Source organism: Dipodomys merriami, unplaced genomic scaffold, assembly GCF_024711535.1.
Source record: "Dipodomys merriami isolate MVZ:Mamm:240054 unplaced genomic scaffold, mDipMer1.0.p SCAF_9, whole genome shotgun sequence".
Taxonomy (NCBI): Eukaryota; Metazoa; Chordata; class Mammalia; order Rodentia; family Heteromyidae; genus Dipodomys; species Dipodomys merriami.
Window position 1 is genome coordinate 55660664 of NW_027206512.1, and position 25795 is coordinate 55686458.

General features: G+C 38.2%; 1 protein-coding gene and 1 non-coding gene across 3 annotated transcripts in view; one reads left to right on the plus strand and one right to left on the minus strand.

The window, feature by feature from the left end:
* Nucleotides 1-6869: 6869 nt before the first annotated feature.
* Nucleotides 6870-25795, minus strand: part of Slit2 (slit guidance ligand 2) — a 307698-nt gene continuing 288772 nt past the window's right edge. For both annotated transcript variants that reach the window (XM_070012748.1, XM_070012747.1), the window contains 4 exons: nt 16067-16221; nt 10818-11106; nt 10151-10362; nt 6870-8675 (listed from right to left, as the gene is read on the minus strand). In XM_070012748.1, the coding sequence (XP_069868849.1) occupies nt 8434-8675; nt 10151-10362; nt 10818-11106; nt 16067-16221 (898 nt within the window). In that variant the 3' untranslated portion in view covers nt 6870-8433. The remainder of the gene's footprint in view (nt 8676-10150; nt 10363-10817; nt 11107-16066; nt 16222-25795) is intronic.
* On the plus strand, nt 24725-24851 carry LOC138821139 (small nucleolar RNA SNORA40). Its single transcript, XR_011370077.1, has one exon. It is a non-coding gene; the product is annotated as a small nucleolar RNA SNORA40 (small nucleolar RNA).

The following is a 25795-nucleotide window of genomic DNA, read 5'->3' on the forward strand; positions in this document are numbered from 1 at the left end:
CTCATGTTCTCAAGCCTCTGGACGGTTTTCTCCATTCCATGGGGAATACAGTTGGGTTCCATATTGTATGCTAACGGGCAATTGAAATGGTGCTCTGTGCACTAAGATTGAGCTTTCCAGGGAATTAAAATCAGCCAAACATAAACATAGTACACAGAGCTGCAATTATTACTTTTTAAAATTTGGAGTTCAGTTAAGTCTTTGGGAAAGATGCTTTTTACCTTTATTTCTACATGTGTATTTGTGTGTGTGTGTGTATGTGTGTGCATGCACAGGCAAAGTCTTGTATGTAGCAGAGTCTGAAGGAGCTGGTCTAGGTGTGGCTCAGTTGAACCCACTGGGCCTCTTGGGCATTTTGCTAAGATAGCAGCATGGATAAGAATCATTTTTTTCCAATAATAGACTGGTTTCCTGTTGGTGTAATACTGTGTTTATTTTTCTAAAATAAGAAAGTATTTACAAGGAAGAGGACAATGGAAAATAAGATTAAATGAGGAGACAGATACAAGGATTTCCACTTCATTTTCTGAGTTGTTAGCCCATCACACTCTCTTCTTGCCAAATGATAAGAGATTTATTTCCTAATCAAACTGGGTATTGTGCGTGTCAGTTGGCAGCGTGTTCCTGCTCATTTCACAGCTCCAAAAAGGAGTTGACAAGCATCAGAAGAGAAGAATTGTGGCTAACATAGGAATAATAGGAAGAAAAAAATCAATGTGGAGATGTAATTGAAAGTAAGAATTGGTAGTGGAGGTAATTGAATGGTAATGTTGTGCACAGAGACCATGCTGGATCAAGTCACTGCAAGATTGTCAGTTCACAGATGCGCGTCTGTCTCTTCTTGTGACAAAGCGGGCCTCTGAGATTGGGGATAGACATTATCAGACGTGCTCATTCAAATAGAAATCCCTCTCTAGTTTTTTTTCTTCCTTTCTTTCCCATGGCATTTTGTTTTGTTTTGTTTTCCTTTACAAAGGATACCTGGAACCAGTCCAAGGATGTGACTTTGTAACTGATACAACAGGTTGAGGGCATGTTTGATCCTGTTTTTGTGACTCTCTTAGCAGCTGAATTCAATTGCTCTAGGACAGCCCACTCAATCACAACACACCAGATCAGAACGATGAGAAATCCTGAAGCATTGGGATAAGATTATCCCTTCAGCGTCAGTTTTCAGAATAATAAAATAATAATAATAATAATAATAATAATAATAATAATAATAATAACCTAAGTTATAAGAAGTATTCATTTCTCTTTATCCAAAGAGTTATTAGGAATAGTTTAATATTTTAATTTTTTAATTTGGTTTGGGAAGTGTGTGTTATGTCTTGACATTTTTTCCCCAAAGGCTGAAACATTGTCCTTGAGAATTTCTTATTCTTCTAGCATCAACTCGTGAGGCCCTTTACAGAGTTTGCCTATCAATTCCAGTGAAATCAATATTGCATTATGAGTTGAGTCAGGAGGTCTGGATGGTGTGACCTTGGGCAAGTCACTTAATCTCTCTGCCACCATCTAGGTGGAAAACCAATGACAATAATTCTAGCCACTTCACAAAGGGAGCAGAAGATTAATGACGGTAAGTTTCTCTAGACAATGGTCTCTGTGGCTATTTCTCTTGCTCTCTGGTCTTGTGGGTGTGCTTTTATTTTCCTGTCCATTTTCTTTGGAATCTAAATTCAGCCACCCACATATTGATACAAAGATAAAGCTAGCTCCCAAGGCAAGAGGGTCATGCCACTCATGAGTTAAATTTTACATCTCTGGACAATGTGTTTGCTTGTAAGTTCTCTTTTACAAGGAAGAGGATGGCAACAGCATTCCACTGTGAAAAGGTTTCTTGCAAATAAATCACTCTCTTTAATTGGGGGATTGTGACTGCTTTTCCTTAGGCATCATCTTGCTTCACCCACCCTACCTACCATGTAATTGAAGACCCACTCTGACCTTGTTCTTCCAGTTTTGACCTCAGTATTCTTTCCAGAATTTATCTCCAGACTTTGTCTCACATATTTATGACTATAGCTAATAAATCAACACTTACTGGCTCACTGAATGACACCTTCCTGATCTCAACAACTTTTCAGTAATGCTTTGGATTTTTTTATATCAGAAGGAGGGAGTAACAGTGCTCTATAGGAAATGGGCTCATTACCTTGCTCATGTAACGTAACCCCTCTAAACAGTATCTTTACAATAAAATATATGTATATTTAAAAATTAAAAAAGAAGTCAGCCTATTAGTTTTAACTTCGGGCTATTCTGCTAGTGTCTTTTCAATCTCACTAAACTATTCTTTCATTTTTCCCTCCATTTGGGGACCATTAATTCTGAAAAGGTATTATCTAAAGATAGGTGCTACTCTTCTGGTCATGTTCATTCTGATCTGTTTATAAATTAGCTTAAGCAAGTTTCCTGGCTTCAATGCCCATCTTTATGTAGACTTTCTTTTTTGCTTTTCTTTATTGTCACTTAAAGTTTTAAAAATTATCTTTAAGCAGTTGTAATGCACTTTGTCGCCATTTTCAATATTCTGACCCCTTTTTTCCCTCCATACTCTTAATTTTGTAGGATATATATTGGATTCTTGCCTTCATTCTCTACCTCCTTTCCTCTTCATTCATCTATCCCTTTCTCCTTGACCCCACCCATTTGTTTTTAATACAGGCTTCCTGGCATTTTATTTGCTGAACTTTGACTTTGCTTTTCTAAGGAATTAACACTAATTTGAGTTTCCCCTTGAATAGACTGTGCTTCAGTTAATACATTTGTATTTACCGATAAGTTTATAAGCTAAATCTAGCATTCACATCTAAGGGAAAACATTCATCCTTTATGTCTCTGGACCTGACTTCACATAATTTTTTCTTGGTCTTTCCATTGCTGTACAAATGGTACAATATTATTCTTTCTAATCATGAGTAAAATTCTTTTGTGTGTGTATACCACATTCTCTTGATCCATTCATCCACCAAGGTTCATCTGGGCTGATTCCATACCTTGGATATAATGAATAGTGCTGCAATGGACATGGTTGTGTGGTGGCTTTAGTGTATCCTGGTTTGTATCTTTTGGGTAAATGCTTAGGAATAGAATTGCTGGATCATAGGATAGTTCTATTTTTAATTTTTTGAGGAATCTCCACATTGTTTTCTTATAGATATTCCAGGCTATAAATGGTTTTAAGATGCTTTTATCTTTTTCTGACATTTGTCATTCTAGGAGTACAAAAAAGAGCTGACTTAAGGAGGTTTCTTTATGAGAGTCCAGAATATCAGACCAAAGAGTTTTGGAGTTTGTCCTAGAGGTGGAATTCACCATATTTTTTTTTTGGGGGGGGTCCGGTCGTGGGGGACCTGAACTCTGGGCCTGGGCGCTGTCCCTCAGCTCTTCAGCTCAAGGCTAGCCAGTTGAGCCACAGTGCCACTTCTGGCTTTTTTTCTTTTTGCTTATGTGGTGCTGAGGAATTGAACCCAGGGCCCCATGCATGCAAGGCAAGCGCTCTACCACCCAGCCACCTTTCCAGCCCCTCACCATATTTTTATATGATCTAGAGGAATATAATGTTTCATTCCTAGAGTGGACTGTGGGTTGGAAGTAGAAGGCTGGGGCTTCCAGATCAGCAGTTGTAAATTTCTATGGTATTTCCAGTCTAGTGAAGGGACCATGAAGTACACAAAATCCAGCTTTACATTATTTTTGTATGTGGTTTGAATTCAGGGCTTCACACTTATTAGGCCAGCACTCTACCACTTGAACCACAACTCTAGCTTTAGTTATTTTACCAAGAGTCTAGAGTCTAGTGGTTTCCCCAGAGGCAAGCCTTAGACTTCAATCTTCTAACCTATGTCTCTTGAGTAACTCAAATTATAGGAGCCAACCATGTCCAGTCAATATTAACTTTAATGTACAGATATTTTCTCATGGGTTTCCAGTTGACTGATGCCTAAGTTTCTGGCCTTGAAATAAACAGAATGGAAGGAAAGCAGATTGGCAACAGTAGTTCCTCTCATTTAGGCTTCAGCAGCCTTTCTCATAAACATTTCTGTGAGATTCTGAAAATAATCTCATTTCATACTTTTGGATGTGAGCATAAGTATTAATATTTTCTATGTTTTCAGAAGCATTTTGTTTGGAATTTGAGGGGAACTGCATTAAGCATAGTTAACTCACTGCTATTTGAAAATGGAAAGCTTTTTGTGTGTCATTTTGGAAGACTGTTTAAAGAGATGCTTGAAGAAAACTGTGGTCTATATTCACAGAGGTGTTCTTGGTCCTGGTACTAGGTCTTTCTTGGTGCCTGGACATAGTTGCTTAGGTTTTTCATTCAAAGACTGACACACTCTACCACTCTGGACACAGTTCTACCTCTAAGTTTTTTTTTTTTTATTCTAGTTAATTGGAGGTAAGAGTCTTAGGAACTTTCCTGCCTGGGTTGACTTTGAAGAACTATGATCCTCAGATCTTAGCCTCTTGAATAGCTTGGATTACAGGTATGAGCCATTTGTGTCCTGATCATTTAGAGAATGTTACAAACCAGAAAGTAACCACAGTTGGTTTACACACATTAAGTAAATGCAGACACACAGACTTCTTTCACTCCTCAGTTCAGCACACAAGCAGGTATCTTTAGTTTACACCTGTGTCAACCTCTCATTTCCTCAGTGGTAGATCTTATTTATTCTTCAAAATTTGGCCTAAAGATCACTTCTGCAGAGAGCCTTTCAAACCTCTTGATGCATATTTGACTGAATTCCTTTCTTGTGATTTCCAATATACTGTAATTTCCTTAAAGTGTCTTTATCAAATTGGAATTATGCATTAGTTTTATCTCTGTGGATCCTCTATTACCCAATTTAATTCAGCCCCAAGTGCATTGAATGTGAGCACCAACAAGGTACTGTGGTCTGTTCCATCTGAAGCTATCCCAACGATTTGGCATAATTTCATGCACTTTATAGAGATAGGCACTAAAAATCTGTTGTTAAATGACTTGAGAGTACATGGAGAAGATTGGAAATGAAAATAGCTTCTATATTTTATATAGCTTTTTAAGCTTTATATAAAGCTTTACATAAAACTTCATATACTTTTTATAGCTTATGCATTTTTACAAACATTACTTTTGAAATAATGGTCACTACATGAGGCAGATGACACCATAAAGCTCAAGATCCTTATGCCCAGAATCGATTTCAAGTCTTTTAATCATTTCTCCAGAAGCAATTGCTGCTGAGAAAGCACATCATCCACGGGGAAAAAAAATGCTCAGAGCAGTTCTAAAGTGAGGGTTAGTCTATCATTGTTTAGAAATAACTTCAGGAAGTCTGTGGTGAAAACAGACTTCAATGAAGGTGGTTCTTATTCAATGAACACATGTCAGACTCCCAGTGCAATTTCTATTGGTGCCTCAGACATGAAGGATTTAAAAATAAACCCATTAAAGATATTTCAGAACTTCACTTTTCCAGATTAAAAGTGGACACTAGGCTCTTATAGTAGCTTTCACTCCAAATGGGGATGTTTTAAAAATTGAATTCTGTTGCAAAAACAATAGAATAGTTTTCTGTTTGAAGAAATTCTGCTGTGGAAGCCTTATAAGTAAGAAGCCAGGTAGGACATGAATAATTGCTCTTAATTAGTCTAATTTCGGTAGTGATTCATTGGCTACCGGCATTCTCAATACCCAGCTACACCACAGAAGGGAGTCTCATCGCAAGCCCAGCTATCCATGATGAAATTCACTAACCAGCTCAATTTCAGGGAAACATAATGATACTTTGTACCTGCATGATCATGAAGGAGGAAGAATACTATCTGGAAACTACCAAGACTTCACTTTTATTCATCTCTTGGAAAGCAACAGAAAAGTAAGATCTCTAATCCATGTTACTTAAATGCACATGATTAATACAGAAAAGCTTCCATGGACTAACATTTTTCCAATAGAAGTGGCTTAAAAATTGTCACTGAGCTAACGTTTGTTCCCTGTATTTTGGGATGTAGACTATTTGGTCTGAATAGCCAGAGGTGGAGTTCTACTGTGTTTTCAGGCACTTGATTCCAGTGTAAAATAGAGAGCACAGTAATTTCACCCATTGATAAGGGTGAATGTGAGATTTCACATAATACTCTTAGTGTGATATCTGACATCTAATAAGCCATCAAAAACATTCACCATTAAAATATTGTGCATCTATAACAAATCTAAAACATGTTATCTTTGCAACTGTTTCTTTGATTAATGAATGATTCAAAAGCCTTCAAGAAAAGGCACAACCAAGAGTAATACATAAATGTTTCATAATGGTTATAGAATATTTATATAATCTAAGTGAAGACATTTTAGACAAGAATGAATAAATGATTGGATGCCCACATCTGTGGGAGAGATAGTATATATGTTGCTTGTGTGTGTGTGTGTGTGGGGACATAGATGCATGCTTTTTTAGTTTCTTATAAAGAGATATGAATAAATTGTATCATTGTGGCCAATATTGCTTAATCTATCTGAATATCTACCAGGTCTGGATGGTCTGGTTCAAACTGAAGGAAAGAATAATAATAAGTGAAGAAAAACACTTTGTCTTATTTAGATTTCACTTAAAAATGTTTTCTTTTTTGTGTATAGAGGGGAGGAAATTAATTTAATATATACTTTATCTTAGTAAAGAACATGCTATTTTATCAATATCTTTTAGGTGGCCATTCAAAAGTCTCCAGATGTGAAACTATGTTAATCTCATTCCACTGTCCACTGTCTGGCAGCAAACAATAAAAGTTGTCTTTCTCTTTCTGTGTTACTGAGGAGCTTGCTGGGCTGGGCCTGAAAACATTACATAATTTCTAAGAAAACCACCAAGCTGTTATCAAGTAAATATCTGTTTAATTTACAAACATCAGTAGTATAACTGATATTAGTCTGGAGGAAGAGAAAGCACACTGAATTATACATGTACAACTAATTTTTGTGAAAATTTAAAAAAAAAGTTGTTTGCGGAAAAAGAACATCTTTTTTTTTTTTTTTCTTCACAGGGCATCGCGGGATTTTAATGATGGAAGAGCACAGTCCACTACAAATAATCATTTCTACATGGCAATTTAGCAGCATACATGTTAACATGGGAACATTAAAGTAACAAAGGAGCTTTATTGTTTGGAAAAATTAGTTTTTGACAGAACCGTCGTTCTTTTTTCCACCCTCCCCCATAAAGAGGCAAAAAGAAAAAGTCAAGGAAATATTAAAGTTGTAAAGGGTCTACTTTCTAGGGTTGATTGCTACAGATCATTTCTTTTCTGTGGGGATACAGTGAAGATGGACCCTTCTTCCTTCCACCCATATCACCATCTCACAATCAGATCTCACAGGCAAATGAATATTTTTCTCCTTTTAGACTTTGCATACACTCTGCAAGTATTCCAATGAGGCCCTGTTTGTAGGTGATGCCAGAGGTCAGATGTCAAGGCCAACAAACAGATCATGTATTTGTTCCAAGATGACACCATAGCACCCTATGTTAGCACTACTGCCAAACAAAAAAATTTTCCTGATTTTTAAGTTTTAAAAATGTACAAAAATATCAGGATAATTATAAATTAATATATATTAACGCATTGAGAAACAGCGAAAGGATGACCTAAAACGTTAAGTACAGTGTACTTCGATACAATAAATATTCCTCATTGAAACTGAATACTGAATAGGGCTGTTTAGAATTCATAGAAACAACAAAAAATTCATATTATTACTAATTTATTTATCAATAATCTATTGGTTCTTTATTATCTCATTTATCATTTATATTACAAAAAATTAATACTGGAAAATGGTAAATAAACACTTTTGTGTGCTGCTCTCTGCTGACATGCTGACATGTGAAAAAGAAGGTTAAATGTATCCTCTCCCATTTCATCTTGTGCATGGAACCCAGAGCTTTGGGATGTTTCTCATCCCCTTGCTTTATGGATGCTTTCTGAAGTTCCATTCCCCTGCCTGGCACTCCCATTCACACGTATGTACTTGATATGTCCTTGTGAACTGCCTGGATGGATGTAAATAAAGGGACACAGGTTTTATGCTCTGGGCAATTTCAGTGCACCATAGCTGTCAGTCTCTTGTGTGTGCTTCTGCTAGTCTTCGCATGCTCCAAAGATGGACATGCTGTCATGGTTTCCATCACGGTTGTTTAGGCTTCCAAGTATAGCTTTCTTCATACTTCTCCAGCATTGGGGAAGCTTGAGTTCAAGCGTAATTTATTATTATTATTTTTTCCAAATGCAGAAAAAAGTCTTTAATCTCATAATAAAAATAAGTCTGTTCTGTATTTTACAATATAATTCAAATATTTCCACTAGGAAGCATGAATTAGTCCAACATGGTCAAGAAGTATACAACCTTTGCCAGAGACTGAGGGGCTGCCTGGACACCGTTTAGGATATGCACCTCATACACCCACACTTCACCACCTTCTCAACTTCATCCACAAAGGAAGAGCCGTCCGTGCATTCAAAGGAGTATTTCCGTCTCTTGCTCCTAAGAGGTCCACAGCATTGCCCACCAACACACCCGCCTCTACATTCCAAACGAGAGACCTTCTTCGTTGTTTGACAGGCGGCGTAGCCCTGTTGCTTTTGGTAATAATCTCTGATCCGCTCCCCTCGACAAGAGATTTCTAGAAAACAACAAGAAAGCCCAAGCATTTAAAGGGTCCACATCTTTATCTGGAGGGTCTTGTCTGTGATTTTCTTTTATGACTGTTATTTTTAGCGTTATGCTCATATTATACTTTATGGGCTGCCAAGTTCCTGGACAAATACTTCTTTTGGGTCTTTATTTTCAGCAAAGTGAATGCCATATACGTAGACTATAAATACAATCAGATTGCACTGACAAGAAAATTGGATTCCTAAATCTTTTTCCTTTATTGCAAAAACAAAAGGGGGGGAGGAAAAATACACATCTTCTGTTTTTACACTACTAACAGCTGGTTTTGTTTACCACGGGAAACAGTTTCAGAAAGAATGCAATTTAATTTATTAGACCTGGAATTTAATATTGTCCAATCTGTTACTTAATACAAGTAACATTCCACCAACTTCATAAATTACCCTCTCTATGAAGTAGTTCGAAAACAGAGGCATCTACTAAAGCTTCCACAGGCACGTCCATTTTGTATCTTTCCTCAGATGCACAAAATAAAGACCATACTAGCTGGAGGGCAAATTCTGATCATGAAAACAAAGGAAAAAGGGGGAGATGGGTGGAAAAATCAGCCTGTTTCTGTCCCTCTCACCTGCATGATTTGATGTGATCAATCATATCAATCAGATTCTAAGGTCAAAGATGATTTTTTTTAAAGTGAAACCAGAGAGAATTATTAGCCCCAACTTTTCTGAGCAAGAAGATGAACAGCTGGTGTGTATCAGGTAAAGATGTGAGAATCCTAGAACCCTGTGGGGACTGTGCAGGAGATGTGGCTGATGGTTGAGTGATACTGGTAGAAAACCCTGGCAGTGAGTGCCTGACCTTCTGCAGTAATCTCGTCAGGAGATGGGAGAAGTCTCTTCATCTCTGAGATTCTAGTCTCTTACTGAAATGGAATGTGCCTCTTCCTTTGTATTCTTGTAATTTCCTTAAACTAGCCCCAGGCCAATCTGAAGATAAAAGAGGAGGGTGGGCGGTGAGAATTTCAGGGTAATCTTTTCTGATGTTAAGCCCATTCCTCCATCTATGGTGCTATTGGATTATAACTTATTTAATGTTAAAATGTGTAAATATGAGCTATCGCTGGCATGGGCACTTCCTTGTCCTTCTCCACAGAATCTGCTGGTCAGAACTGGCGTGAAGGTAGTAGAAGAGCAAGAGGAATGTAAAATGGAGAGTTTTCATTGCAAATCTGGTTATGTGAGGATACATGTAGAAGCTGTGTAACATCTTATAATGGAGGTGTAGGGCAATTCAATCTGGAACCTTCCTAAGAAACTTAAAAATAAACCAACAGCTGTACCTGAAAGTCACGTGGCAGATTGGCATTTTCTTACCTCGTTTCACCTTTTCCTAGTTCTTTCCCCATTGACGTCTTTTTGTATCAAGGATTAGTACCCCTCGTGCTTTGCCAGAAGAAGGGGCCTTGCTAGGCTGGCCTACCTCGGTCACAACTGTCCCCAGTGTATCCACTGCTGCATTCACAGTAGGGCTGTCCGAGTCCCGAGAGCCTGCACTTGCCGTGTTTACACTTGATGGTCTGGCAGGGGTTGAAGAGATCTTCTTCTTCATCACAGAGGACGCCCCCATGGCCCTCCAGGCACTTGCAGCTGTAGGAGAATGCGTTGATGGGCAAGCAAGTCCCATGCACGCATCTGCAGGGGAACAGGAAGGAGCATGTAGTGAGAATGGACGAGGATCACAACACAAGAATGAAAGATGCCTCACTGAAAAAGAGAAAGAACTCCTGTGGGAGGGTTCTTTGTGAGTATTATCCCTACCGCTGGTCCTTGGCTCCACCCCAGACCTGAGCTGGCCACTTCCTCTCTCCACCCAGACCTACCTGTGCGTGAATCTACCTCACTTCCAGCCCCAGACAACTTGCCAACTGGATAGGGAGAGAGGCCATGTGCTCCCTCTCCTGGGTGATATGGCCTCTTATTATAATCTTTCTCCCATGCCTGTTTGCCCCTGTGTAGTCTCCTGGGATGGTCGTGAAGGATTCTTAAATTCTTCCCTCCATCTTTCCTTCTACCTGACTTTCTCCATTTCCTTCATTTCCTTTCGGGATCACTCATAGGTGCACGGCTACCCAGCAACCCAAACTTACTTGTTTCCAAGGCAGGGGTCATTGGTCCGCTGGTCGCAGAGCGGCCCCATCCAGCCCTCCTCACACTCGCAGGTGAAGCCCGTCGGGCTGCCAGGCTGGCAGGTGCCATGGGCACACACTTTCTTGTGACATGGCTCACAGCCGGGCAGAATGCCTGTCTGCATGGGAACCTTCTGAAAGTCCTGTAGCTCACTGTTGATGTAAAGATTCCTGATGCAGCCATGGAAGCTGGTGCCGTTCTGCCCGGGGGCCTGGCGTAGAGATGCTACGTTGTTCTTCCCAGGCATGCCTGCATAGGGACACCATGGGAGAGGTCAGACTCTGGGACCTTTCAGACATGGGCTATGCAGATAGACGCTCTGGACCTTACCTCAGCTCTACGAAGTTAGGACATCTAGGCAAGGGTACTAGGTTGAAAAAGATCTGTGTGTTTTGTTTATTGTTTTTGTTTCTGGAAGATTCTGCAGGTACTTCTTCTAATGTATAATTAAAACAACTAGTTCACTAGGTCCATCTTTAATCTTGAACATTTGTTTCCAACAAAACTTTGCCCTAGACACATACATATACAAAATTAAGAACCACAGTTGCTGGACTTAGAGAGATTGGAGTTTCCTTTATTCTAGAGTCTCCTATACCAGACAGATTTCCAGGGAGCCCAGAGCTCCACAAAGCTCCTTGCAGTCCTCTCACAAGTTCTACCTGGTTAGAATAAGGCTGATTATAAAAGGCCTCGCTTTGATTTTAGCTCCAAGGTTTAGCACCGAGTTTCAGAGGGAGAATGTGGAGACTCACAGTGACCTTCATCTTGGCCCTGCCAAATTCTAATTTAAGCAAGTTACCAGGAGCAATGTTCCAGCTCAAGGCAGGATGTCAATGCCTGGAAACTCACCCCTGTGGCTTATCAACAGCACTTCATGGACATCATGATTTTTTTTTGCCTGCTACTGAGAGCAAAGACTTCACATTCCCCACATAAATCAGGAACACAAAAGAAATTCCTTCACAAACAGTATTTGCAAATCTTGGTGAAGTTACATTCCACTAATGTCAGTCATCTGGTAACTTTCATTTTGGCAAAACTGAGGAATCTTTCCATGGCATGAGCCAGACCCTGAAATAGTGCTTGAATGGTATCAGACATGAGGCAACTTTCCAGGTCATTGTGGGGTAAGGGAGGCGGGGAGCCAGAGGTCTTCCGAGTCCTTGACCCTCTCACAGTGCTCAGGTATCAACTGAGCCTGGACCAAAAGCTACTGGATTCAAGTTCTGGGCTAGGAAGTCAAACGTTTGCTCTCTTCCCAGAAACTTGTTTATAAATCTAGGGACGGAACGATCTCAGAATCTTCCCATTATACTGTCTCTTAAGTCCTAACACACACTAAAATCAGATAGCTAGGCTAGAGGTCAGGTCTTCGGTTTTGATTTTTAGTACATTTGGGCTAGTCATTTCTTTTCTCTGGAGCTCAGTGTTCTCAATGATATCATAAATAGTTGGACACAGCAGTTGTTCCTGAAATTTTTGACCCTGGATTTTTTTCAGTATCTCAAGATGGAGGGCAGGCACAGAATTCGGAATGACAAAATGCCGCACTGGTGACTGATGCGAGGTGATCTATGGTTACACTTGGACAGAGTCAATGACAAATCTTGGCTTTAAGTTCCATTTGTATAGGATTTTAGTGAGCATCAATCTGGCCTTGGAAATCAGGTAGTGACAGCAAGGTCAAAGATATGCAACTGGCTATGTTGAAGGAAGGTCTTTGCTCTGGCGTCTTTCTAAATCATATTCACCCACAACATTTAATGTCACGTTTATGGTCCTTTCTTCAGAGGGTACAAATGTACTTCTTCCAGAACTAATTTGAACAGCTCATTCGTGATAGAGGTAGGGTACCCCTATGTGTATTTGTCAGAATTAAATAGAGTCTAGCTAAGTTCCTCAGCAGGGAGAAAGGCAATCTTTTCATTCCCAAAGTTCCCAATCATAAAATGGTCTTGCTTTGATTGCAGTCATTTGTAAATTAACATGGCTATATGTTATACATTTATTGACTTTTAATAGGATATAAATCAAGAACTCTTTTATTCTATTCTTTCTATTTATTTGATGCTTAGTTAGGATTGAGCCCAAGGCCCCTGGAATATTAAGCATACCATTTTACCTCTAAGCTAGACTCATGTCAAGACATATTCTGAGTCAACCTTTCTGTGTGCTTGCTTAGGACTCGAGGTTGTAGTTGATAAACAGAAGCAGAAATATCTTTTTATGTTGTTGTTGCGGTAGCTAGATCTTGGACTTGCTCTTTTTCTTCTCAAAACCACAAAAAGTTGTGTCATGTGACAGAAAGGATGTATTAGGGCTAATGATGAATGCAAGGATAGGTTAAGCTAAGTGACTAGTTTCTCAGAGGACACTTCTGTGAATGATCAGGTGTTGAGATGCATCAACCTTGGGCCGTTCTCCTTTGGAAGTGGATGCATTGACCTCTTTTTGCTTCTGACTCTTTCTCATTGCTCTGTCATATATTCTTCAAAGCTCTGTTTTTATGTGTTTCCTTGTATTAAAAAAAATTGGCTTCACCCTTGAGACCAGAGTCTGCATGGGCAGAGAGCCAGCCCAGGCTCCGTGTGTTTTCCGGCAGAGAGGAGGGGTGAAGATGGCTTTCTCCAGGCCCAGGACAGAGGTGTCTGTATTCTTGCTAGGTACTTCATCCTCAGAGGAATTAGCACTTTTCATTTTGGAGCTTAAAACCTTTTTCTTTTTCCTCCTTGAAAAATAAAAATGTTCAGACCTAAACAATCTCAGGCTTTATTAAAGTAAAATTCGTACCAAATCCTAAAGAGGTTTTTAAAAGATCCAGTGAAATGGTTTCTAATAAAAGCATAATAAAATCAAGTGAAGGACAAGGTCAGAAATAAACAACTAAAAGCCACATAACTTAAGATCACTTCACTTTCAGATTTGTTTTGGTGGTGGTAGTGGTGTTTTTAAGGACTGAGTGGCAAAATGATGGCTCTGGAGTCGGGCAGACCTGAATCTAAATGAGGTCTCCCATGGAATAGCTTTGTAAACTTTGGCAAGCTTTATAAAAATCCTTGAGGCTGTCACTCAAAGACTTTTAAAAAATGAAAATGTTTTCTCCCTTATATCTCTAGAGATGAAGGCTAAGAGAAGCACTGCATTGGGCACATGGAACATCCTTTTTGCTTTTAAATAGTAGTTCCCATTATGACTTGCTTTCTTTTTCACAAAGCAATTTGGTTAGCAACAAGGGAAGGCTTGTTAAATGGGACTCATAGTTGGGATTCCCATGGTACAAACAGATCAGGCTACTTGCTGAGAAGGGTCAGTGTGTAAGATTTTAATTATGCAAAGATTAAACGGTGTATCTGTGGTTCCCATTTTCCTGGGAGTCGAAGGGAGATGTATTATTGTTAGCATAGACTGATTACATGAAGGAAGAGGTTTCTGGGCTGGAAGCGTGGTTCAAATAGTAGAAATCCCATCTAGCAAGTGCTGGGTTCAATTCACCAAATCACCCCCCCCCCCTTATCAAATGAGTTTCACAGTGGTGTTTCCATATGCTTTTACAGTCTACTTTGATCATAATCATCTGCTCTATTACTCTTTCTTGTCTCTCCTTCCCCCCTTTCAAATGTTTCTTTCTTTTTATACTCTCAGTACTTGGATTTCAACTCATGCCTCTTGCTTACTAGGCAGTTGTTTTAACAGTTGAGCCATACCCTAGACCATTTTTGTTTGAGAAACTTTTGAGATAGGTGCTAGAGTTTCTGGCCTCAGACAAGAATGCCCTACTCATGCCTCTCATGTAGCTGGAGCTACAATAGACATGCACTAAATACAATATGCTTATTTGTTAAGATTGGGTCTGGTAATTTTTTTGTCTGAGAGAGCACTGAACCATGATTCTTGTGATAACCACTTCACTAATAACTAATTACATGGATGAGCTACAGTGACCTGTGCAATTTTATAAAATGGGCTTCATTGTGATGTCTTCTTATTCTTTGAGCATTTCAACTTTGTATGCTCTATTCTTCCATTAACTTCCTTGGGCCTAGAGGTATGTCATAAATATTAACAGAATTGAACAGAATTTTGAACTCTTTGAACTCTTTTGCTTGTAAAAAATAGCACATTGATTAAGATACTGCAAGTTTTCTATACCAAAGTTTTTCAAAGTAGAAGTTCTCTGGACTTAGAGAATAATTCCAACAAATGATTTTGGAGAAAGCTTCAAGTGGTTAACTATAGCATCTTAAGGTTAGTGTTGTATAAAGAGTAATATGGAGTGAAAATACACATCTTGGTAAAGCATTCAAGGGCACTGACTTATTCAGAAACTTTATAGTCTCTTAACTCATCCTATTTCTAAACTGAATTAAATTTTATCAGCTCAGTTGAAGACCAATCAAATCCAATGCATCTCGATTCAGCATCACCTGCTGTTTTGGTCCTTGGTCTGAATTGTCCAGCTCTATGTCTGCATTTAAATTACTTACTTCTCTAGAAAAGGTGTGAGCTCTTCCCTATACAGTATTTCTTTTTGGCTCCTTTGAATTTGGTCCTAGGTCGCTTCTTCATTTTCTCATCTTCCTTCATAGTGCTTAAAAATAAAGCTTAGGGTTTTAAATTCACCTTTTCTAGTCCTAATTTTCTAACCTGCTATCATGTTCATTTCCCAAAAGTCTTGCCAAGCAGAACTACTTCCTGTTTACCTCATATAATCTGTCATTTGATTCTTCCATTCATTCATAGAGTTTCAAGGACAATTATCCTACCATCTACGTAAATTTGCAGAATTCATTCGCAGAAACTACAGCATGACACCATTTGGCTGAGCTGATAGACTCTGCCTCCTTACAGAAGAAGCTGGCTGGGAGTCACTTGCTCTGCAATGTTCATCAAACTTGTGTCACCATTTTCTTCTTTGTTTGGTTTGACACGAACTAGTTTTCTTTTTCTGTGAGACAAGATGACTAACTATAAGATTGAAAATGATCTGATGCATAAGTCTCCTGTCATGTGACAGATCACAAAGAAATATTAACTTTCTACTCTATGTCAATAACACACTTAAACCAGACCCAGGACTGCAAAACAGCCTCTTAATGTTTATCTTCAATAACTGTTTATCACTGATTATGGTCCCTGGCATCAATAGCTTCAGTCTGTGATGAGACTCATCATTTGAGTGATGCATTGTATTGAGGAGAGAGCTTACCTCCTACATAGAGTGGAGAGTCGAGATTCAGAGTGGACTGTTTCGACAAGTTGGTGATGATTTTGGGGCTCCCTCCATCCACGGAGAGGGAGAGACTCTGATCCAGGGCAAGCAGCTCCACAATATGGAAGTTTCCATCATTGATTGTCTCCACACTACAATGGGAAAACAATTGAGCTGCTTCTTCCATTTTCTTTTTATTAGAGAATAGTCATTAAAATAATACTTCAATAAGCACCATTTAGGAAAAGATAGTTGTAACTAATGTTAAGGAAGCTGAGTTTTAATTAAAAGGATATTTTCAAGGAGATAATAGGTTTCAAGTTCTCAGAGACTGTACACAAAGTTTTTTCTACTGAGATAATTGAAAATGACTGGGTCTATTCATGATCTAGTCAAATTCCCTTAATCTCTGTAGAACTCACAAAGAGAAAATGCAATTGCGTTTACTATTTTATTTTTTATTTATTTTTATTTTTGGGGGGGGTCCGGTCGTGGGGCCTGAACTCTGGGCCTGGGCACTGTCCCTCAACTCTTCAGCTCAAGGCTAGCGCTCTATCATTTGAGCCACAGCGCCACTTCTGGCTTTTTTTTTTCTTTTTGCTTATGTGGTGCTGAGGAATTGAACCCAGGGCCTCATGCATGCAAGGCAAGTGCTCTATCACTGAGCCACCTTCCCAGCCCCTACCAATTTATTTTTGAACCCAGGACCTCTCTGTACTTGCCAGGCAGCCACTCCACCATTAAATACCCTTTATTGGTTTTAGGGTAGAGCCTTTTGGTTTTCCCATGCTGGCCTTTGATTGTGGTTGTCCTGATTTCTACCTCTGCAGTAGCTCAGTGCATTTGCTTTTAATGCCCTAACTGTTCCATTTACTAAGTAAGATATTGATTATCATGCCAAATAGAATTAAAAAGACATGACACCTTCACCCATGCCAAATACATTCTAGAATCTCTAGAGGATTTCTGGCCTCTGCTCTCATGACCCTGCATCAGGACGGGTGACGTCAAACAAACACAAAAAGTACAAGAACGAGCTTAATAGGATTTTTGCATTTTGTGAAATTTATTAACTGATACTCTATTTTTCCTTCCTGTGCAGTTATTCCAAGACGTCTCATTGTGAAGTGATATTAAGGTACACCACTGTGAAGAGATGAGCTCAGTGGAAGAGCAAGGTAAATAGGATGCGTAGCAGAGTCATAAGGACAGAGATTGCCCAGTGTCCTTTCTGTAAAAATTGCTAACAATTCTTACAGTTGCCATCTAGGCACCTTGAGGAGATATATATATATATATATATATATATGCATAAATTAGATTAAAAAAGGTTACAAAATGAAGATAAGTAGACAATGAAGACTGAGAAATAAGATGAAGTTGTGGTTTCAACCCTCTTTGTGGTATTACTTCAGGCAAAAAGTTAATGGACTTATATAACAGGACCTGAGAAGAACACAGTACTTTTGCACAGTACAACTTCAGTAATACACTCACATTTCACTATACAGGTAAAAGACAGTCTAACAAAGGTTGTGAACATTTACCAATGAACATACTGGGACATTATTTAGGCTAGGATATTACTGATAAAATAACATTGCATAACACTGCTGGTCTTAAATATCAGTCTTTCCTAAGGAGATATACTAAGTTGTAATATTGGTGTGGGAATATTCAAGTCAGATAAATCTGGATTTGAATCCTGGGCCTGCATCTATTAAATATTTGACCTTTGATTATTGGAATACTAATACACTTCCATTTTCTTTTTTGTTAAATGTTACTTTCCTATGATTAATTTGAGATCTGCATGAAATTATTTTTTATAAAGATGCATAGCAGAGCCAAGTTATATATTCAGGATTTCCATCAACATGAGCACCAGTGCCATCAGCGTATAAATAAGTAATCCAATACATTTTAGGATCTTCTTCAAGAGGAAATTTAACTTGGCTCATTTAAAAATATGAAATGCAAGGTAATTTTAAAGACTGGCAGAAATAAAACTTTTTTGTTACTAAAGTTACTAGAAGTTCTAAAGCATTAAAATAAAGATATACATAACAATGGAAGCCAATTGCTTTTTGCTTTTGTGGTCAGATGTAATTCTCAAAGTGGTTTTAGATGGACATTCTATAAAACTTGACCTTAATTAGACTATAAATATTAATATATGTAGCCCCCCTTTCGCCTTTAAAATTGCAAAGAAAAGATCCATATGCATGGAGGAAGGAGTTCTTGATCACATATTGATTTTAGGCAATCAATTCAGACATGTCGGTGTTAATGATGGCGTTGGCCGCATGCAGTCCAATGACTTCAGAACTTTAAAGTTGTATGCATCCTAATGCAGTGCTCAGCTGGTAGGTCATTTTGTCACCACCTTTCTTGACCCACTTCTTCTTTACCCCTTCTTTGTTCTTCTTGTCATGAGTGCACATTTTTAATGCTCACTACTTTTAAGCCACTTTAATGTACTGGCCATGTATTGCTATTGCTGTATTTCTTAAAGAGATATTCAGAAGAATATCTCACCTAAATAGTAGATGCTTAATCAATACATGCTACGTAAATATAATGGATGTTATAAATATAAGCAAGATAACCTAGGAATAATCTTTTTTCAGGGTGTAGTGGGAAATCCTGGGGTTTGGACTCAGAACCTGGGCACTGTCATTAGGCTTTTTTTTGCTCAAGGCTAGTGAGTGCTCTACTATTTGAACCAAAGCTCCACTTGCAGCATTTTTTTTGTAATTTATTGGAGATAAGAGTCTCACAGACTTTCCTGTCCCAGCTGGCTTCTAACAATAATCCTCATATCAAAACTTCCAGAGGAGTTAGGATTACAGGCATAAGCCACCAATGCCTTGCTTTAGAAATAATCTTTTTATCAATATGAATGAAGTTATAATAAACAGGCTTCAAGTTTATTTAGGAAAGTTCTTCAAAAAGATGCATGCTATTAACAGTTTTGGATTTTCAGTGGTAGTAACTTGAAGGAAAATTCTGAGAGATAAGTTACGGTCATCTCATTAAAAGTATGAACCTGGCTTGAATTGTAACTAAGAAAAGCAAGAGTGATTTAGCACATACTATACTACTGGATGGGTAGTGTTCTAGAAACTGTATGTGTATCACGCTTTTAAAAAAATTGTTATTGTATAGTTGATAGACAGAGAGGGTACAGTTACATGAATCAGGTACAATCCGTACAATCTTTTTTGAAACATGTCTCCCCTTCCTTTGCCCTTTCCCATCCTCATCCGTAAGATATAGTTCATTTTCCACATAGTGTCTAGTGAGAGGGCAAGAGAGGGCACAGAGAAAGCGGAACAATGATGAACACATACAACAGTGATACTCACTAGACAGTCTATGTATCACTCTTATTTAAGCCCCCACAAAGGGCTATTTGTGTTAGTCAAGGTAATACAGCAGTTAATAGATGAACAGACTTGAAGCCATACTTCCCAGCTTGAATCTGTGTTCTTAATTATTATATATCACGTTTTTAAAAATACAAAATATCCCAGTATCATTCAGACGGCATGGACTGTTACCACTACATCCTCGATACACGATAACCAACCACCAAACAGCGCTAGGTATAGAGTTACACAGAGGACACCTTTATAGGATGCTTATACAATGTGTTCCCTTTACTAAAAACCATTGATTTATAAAAAAGGAATAATCTTATATGACTTATATGTAAACTTTGTGGATTTGGAAATTTTCTTTGGATTCTGTTTTCCCAGTTATGAATGAAATTCAGAGTAAGAGTTTTAAAGGTTCACTCTGATCATTTTGGAACATGCTAAGGGTTACCACAGATTTTATTCCATTTATATCCTTTTGGAATTAAGCTAGATCTAAACTTGACTTTGTGTGTGTGTGTGTGTGTGTGTGTGTGTGTGTGTGTGTGTGTGTGTGTGTGTGTGTGTGTGTGTGTGTGTGTGTGTGTGTGTGTGTGTGTGTGTGTGTGTGTGTGTGTGTGTGTGTGTGTGTGTGTGTGTGTGTGTGTGTGTGTGTGTGTGTGTGTGTGTGTGTGTCAGGTCCAGAGCTTTAACTCAGGGTTGAGCTTTTGTGCTGAAGCCTAGTACTCTACCACTTTAGCCACAGCTCCACTTTCAGAGTTTTGGGAGTTTATTACACAAGTCTCACAGATTTTCTTGCTCAGGATGGCTTAGGACTGTGGTCTTAAGACCTCAGCCTCCTGAGTAGCTAGGATACCAGGCGTGAGCCACCAGTGCCTGGTTGACCTTGATTTTTTTTTTTTTGTCAGTCCTGGGGTTTGTATGCAGGGCCTGGGCATTGATGTTGAGCCTCTTTGTGGTAAAAGCTAGTGCTCTATTAGCTGCAGTACCAGTTCTGAGATGGTTAAGAACTGTAATCCTCAGATCCTAGCCTCCTAAGTAAGTAGGATTACAGGTGTGAGCTACTGGTGCTTGGCTGATTTTGACTTCTTGCAAACAAATACTATCAAGTCAATATTTTGAGATTTTTTTTAAAGATGATAGTGTGTGCATAAATCCTAAAGTAAAACTGTCAGGATGAAGAATGGTCTAAATAGTTTTATTTCACATTGTCTTTTTCATCATGAGAGACTAGGAGACACCTAAAAGTCCTTGCACTGTGTTTCCTTTTAATACGAAAGACTGACACCCAGTTGTGTCGCTGTGAGTCAAAGTTGTCATTGATTTTACAGTCCATCACATTCAGCTCCCGTGTCCTCACTTACAGTGCATAATGTCCTTTGGGGTTCTGATAAGTATTGATAAATTCTCTCTCACCACTCCCGAGGGAACTATATATTTGATGACTCACAAAAAGTAGCCAGTGAACCACTTAACTTGGAGCCTTTCTACTAGGAACATAAATTTCATTTTATTACCATTTGTATGTAATTTAACTTTACTACCTTCATCTATTATCTTAGATTTTCTTTTCCTGAGTTTCTGGACTGTGCATGGATATATGAAAATCATGCAATTTTTATCACACTATTTGCAGTCTGTTATTATCAAGACAGTGTAAAGATGATACAGGGCTTCAAAGAAAAGAGGATTAGTATAATGTTTTTTTTTAATTTTCTTTCTCCATTGTACTTATGCAGGACACACTAACAGTGTCATATTTCCGTATCTACTATTTCAGTAGCTTAATAAAGATAAGAATCCTACTTTGCTTATGTGAGTTCCAGCCTTAGACTTGAAAGAACTTAAGTGACTGATTTGTATAGGAATCCAAGATCAAATAAACAGAACTGGTCCTTTCTCACTTTGTTACCTGTGGCCTGATGTACAACATTTGAGACATGAGAATCTCATGTCTAGGATAGTACTAGCAGAGGATTGCAATAGCTCAATAGCTATGTACATATGATCATATAAAATGATGATAATAGAAATAAACTCTAAGATATGGAAACAAAATTTATGTTTTATTTTTTACTGTACTGTGTGAAGTTCTTTCTTTTTTTCATTTTCTCCCTGTTTCACTATTTTTGATCTTGGTACTCTGTGTCTTACATAGACATTTTTCTGATTTGGGGAAGGGAAGGGGAATAACAAAATGGTGAGACAAAGGACAAAGGGTGAATCAATGCAACAGCGACACTCACAAGACACTATGTTGGAAATGAACTTCACAGCTTGGGAGGAGGGGAGTCAGGGAAGAGGGAAAGTGGGAGAAAATGAGGGAGGGGGGTGACACTGTTGGACAAGAAAGGTACTCATTACCTTACTTATGTAACGGTAACCCCTTTGTACATAATCTTTACAATATAATTAATACAATACAATAAAATTTAAGAAAATAGTAAAGAATCTCTGCCTGTCTTTTTAAGTCAAAAGAAATAGTAAGCCAAATGAGATAACACATATGTCTACTATAGTTGTCCATAAAGTTATGCTTAGGAGTTTTTCAGAAGAAGATTTTAGAGAGTAGCTTTTAAGTCTGTGCACTGGAAAATGACATCTGAGGATTGAAGTTCAAAGCCAACCAGGCAGGAACACCCATGAGACTTATTTCTAATTACCAAAAAACAAGGAGTTGGGCTATGGATCGATCAAGTAGTAGAGTGCTAGCCTTGAGAGAGAAAAAAATAAGCTTAGGGGCCTTCTATAAGTACTGAGTTTAAGATCCAGGACTGGTAATAAAAAAGAAAAAATGAATCTTCTAAGAAATGTGTTTTAATTTTAATTAGTATTTTTGAAGCAATGTTAATACAAATGTGGGAAAAAGGAACAGTTCTTATTTTAAATATCTAGATTTAAAAGGAAGATGATCACTCCGCCTAATAGAAATATTTTCCCTCATTTCTGTCTTAATGTCTAGTGCTGAGGTTAGCTTTAAGGTTAGGCTGACAACTCATTTATTTTTCCTTCATTCATTTGTTCAGACTTCCACTCATGGCACTACCAATGAGTCTTTCTATATGCCATTCTCTAAGTGCTGTAGAAATGAGACACAAATGCCAGACTCTACATGCACTCATTTACTAGCAAATCAGGTCAGCTCTGTTGTTACTGATTACTTTAAATCAGGGAGGGCTGGCAAATGCTTAACCATGGGATCTCTAGGGGAAAATGAGTCTGGATTTGCAGCATTGGCTGATTGCTGGGTGGAAATACTGCTGACATGTCTGATTTTAAGCCAGCTCCAAACATGATGTCATGGGACTTGAACACGGGGAGAGAAGTGTATCATCTGTTCACAAAGCACAACTCAAATAGAGTCATTTTCCATGCATGATTCTTAAAGTCTGGAACATAACGTCACCTGGGAACTTGTTGTAAATGTAAATTTTCAGTTGGGGGTCTCCCAAAGCAGAAAGGAATAGGGTCTTCCAGCACACCTGCTCCACTCACTACCCAGGACTGGGAATCTATGCCTGTCTCAAACAAGGCATGAATGACCAGATGTAAGAAATAACACGAGGAACTGTGCAGGCCATGTCATTCCTACTGGTAAAGGAGTTGCGTTTCCTCAAACACACTTACCGGCTTATAACCACTGTCTCTCTGTCTCTGTCTCTGTCTGTCTCTCTGTCTCTTGTAACCACTGTCTCTCTGTCTCTGTCTCTGTCTGTCTCTCTGTCTCTGTCTCTGTCTCTCTGTCTCTCTCTCTCTCTCTCTCTCTCTCTATATCATTTTATTTTATTTTGTTCAGTTGTGGGGCTTGCATTCTGGGCCCGAGTGCTGTCCCTCAGCTCTTCAGCTCCAGGCCAGTGCTCTACTCCTTGAGCCACAGTGCCACTTCTGGTTTTCTGATGGTTCACTGGAAATAAGAGTCTCAAGGACTATCTTGCCCAAGCCTCTGAGTAGCTAGAATTGCAGGTGTGAGCCACTGGTGCCCAGCAACTATCCTAATTTTTAAATACTATGTTTCCAAAGAAGCTACCCAGTGAAGAGAAGAAGAATTTGAGTGTGAAGGTACATGCATATATTTTTAATATAATTTCTTAAGTATTTGATAATCTTTAAGTACAAAGGAGTTGCCATTCAACAAAGCAGTTTATGAATACAATGTGTCTTGATCACAGTCATATAGTTTTCAAGAAACAATCTTTAAAAGGCAGAAAACTATCAATGTAGACAGAATTGTATTCATACAGATGATTTGAAATGAAGAATATCATCAAACAAAAACTTGGTCTTATAGAAATAGTAACTTTTACATGCTTATACTTCTCTAATTTTTAATCAAATTTGATTAACTAAAATAAAATCCATTCCCTCAGTGTTAAAAGCTGAGCAGGCAGTTAAAACAAAATATTTATTAAGTAAGTAATGGGAAAAGTGATTTTAACAGTTTTATGATAGATTTTACCATGATAAGAGAAATAGTACTTTTCTGTTAGAGATTTTTAGTAAGCACGTGTGCCAGTTTCTGACATTTGGCTAGAAGCCAGAAAATTAGCAAGTGCACAGTTAAGTCTCAGGACAAATTTCAAATTAAAAATGAAGGGAAGAAAAGAATTAAAGGCAAATCCAATATTTGTGGAGGACTTGGTAATGCCCTTCTATCTACAAATAATGTGACTGGAATTTAGGATTGCATAAAGCAAATAAAAGAAACTGAGTTTGGGATCATTTGAATTTATGATTCCAATAGCTACCATTATTTACTATTTTCCATTCATTTTTGGAATATTTTACATATGCTACATAATAAAATTCTTACCACAGTAACATAAAAATGGTACGATTGTACATTACCCTTATTTTCCAGATGAGGCCCTGGCAGCTGATCGAGTGCACCCAGGACCTGCTTGCTTAGGGCTGGATAAGCTGGGAATAAAATCATGGCAGACCATCTGGAGAACATTGGGTCCTTGCTTTGGCCTCAAATTTTGCGTACTGATAATATTCAGGCATAGTGGTGTTCATGTAAAAGCCTTGTTTATGTCCTAACTCCCTCTCTGTGACTCTTCTTGCTTTACGGAAAAAAGTCATAAAAATAAAAATATGCATACCTTCCTCTGACATGATTGTACTACACACATTTGTTTTTCCTTTTGAGTATGGTATCTTAGAAATCTTTCAATATTGTACATAGACCTTCCTCACTTTCTTCTTCTTTCCCTCTTATTTTTATAATGTATTTTCTTCATATGTAATTAGCATAAGTTAATCCATACTCATCTCGAGCACCTGTGTGTGTCTTTGTTTAATTTGTAACAAGGCCTTACAGAGAGGTACAAACAGTAAATCCTCTTTTGCAACCCAGAACTCATTGCTGATACGAGATTTTGGTACATGTAAGAAGGAATAGGATAAAAAAATATATATGTATATACTCATCTCAACTTATGATAATTTTTTTTTTTGGCAGTTGAGGGGGCTTGAACTCTGGGCCTGGGCGCTGTCCCTCAGCTCTTCAGTTCAAGGCTAGCACTCTACCACTTGAGCCACAGCGCCACTTCTGGCTTTTTCTGTTTATGTGGTGCTGAGGAATCAAACCCAGTGCTTCATGCATGCAAGGCAAGCACTCTACCACTGAGCCACCTTCCCAGACCCACAATTTAAGATAACTTTGACTGTCTTCTGTTACTAAAATGTAGTAGCTTTTCCAAAGTTGTTACATCACAACTCACACATCAAGATTTAAATTAAAGCTACATGCCTTACATGTTTCAATTGACTAATCTTATAGAAGAAACATAAAACTTCTGATTTTGAATAAAGATTAATATTTTTATCAATGTCCCAGGTTCAAGAAATTGCTAGGAAAAATCTATATTGCTTGGAAGAGGAGTAACAAGAACATAACTTCAAAAAGAAAACCTCTAGTGAGTTTCTCACTTGGATATAATCACTTAGCTTTCTAAAACTTACTTAGAAATCCTTTTGGCATATATTACCCACATTTAGCTTTTAATAATCCAGTTAAAAAACTCAGTAGGACCTTTAGGAAATTCATATGGTTTCATTATCATGAAATATTAGAAAAATAAAAATGCACTATAAATGTATGAAAGCTTTATGTGGGGTGCAAGACTATAAAATTGAAGGCTTATTAGTACCTAATATGCTGGCCTCTGTTCCTCACCAGTTGGAGGTGAAATAGGCATTGTTTACCACTTGAAAACCATCATTATATGCCTATATCCATGCTTCACATAGTCTCAGTGGAGGTTTTGCTCACCACCAAAAAGAATAAAGTCCACTCATGGTAGCAACTGGCATCTACTTTTCCACAACTACTTATGAAGGATCC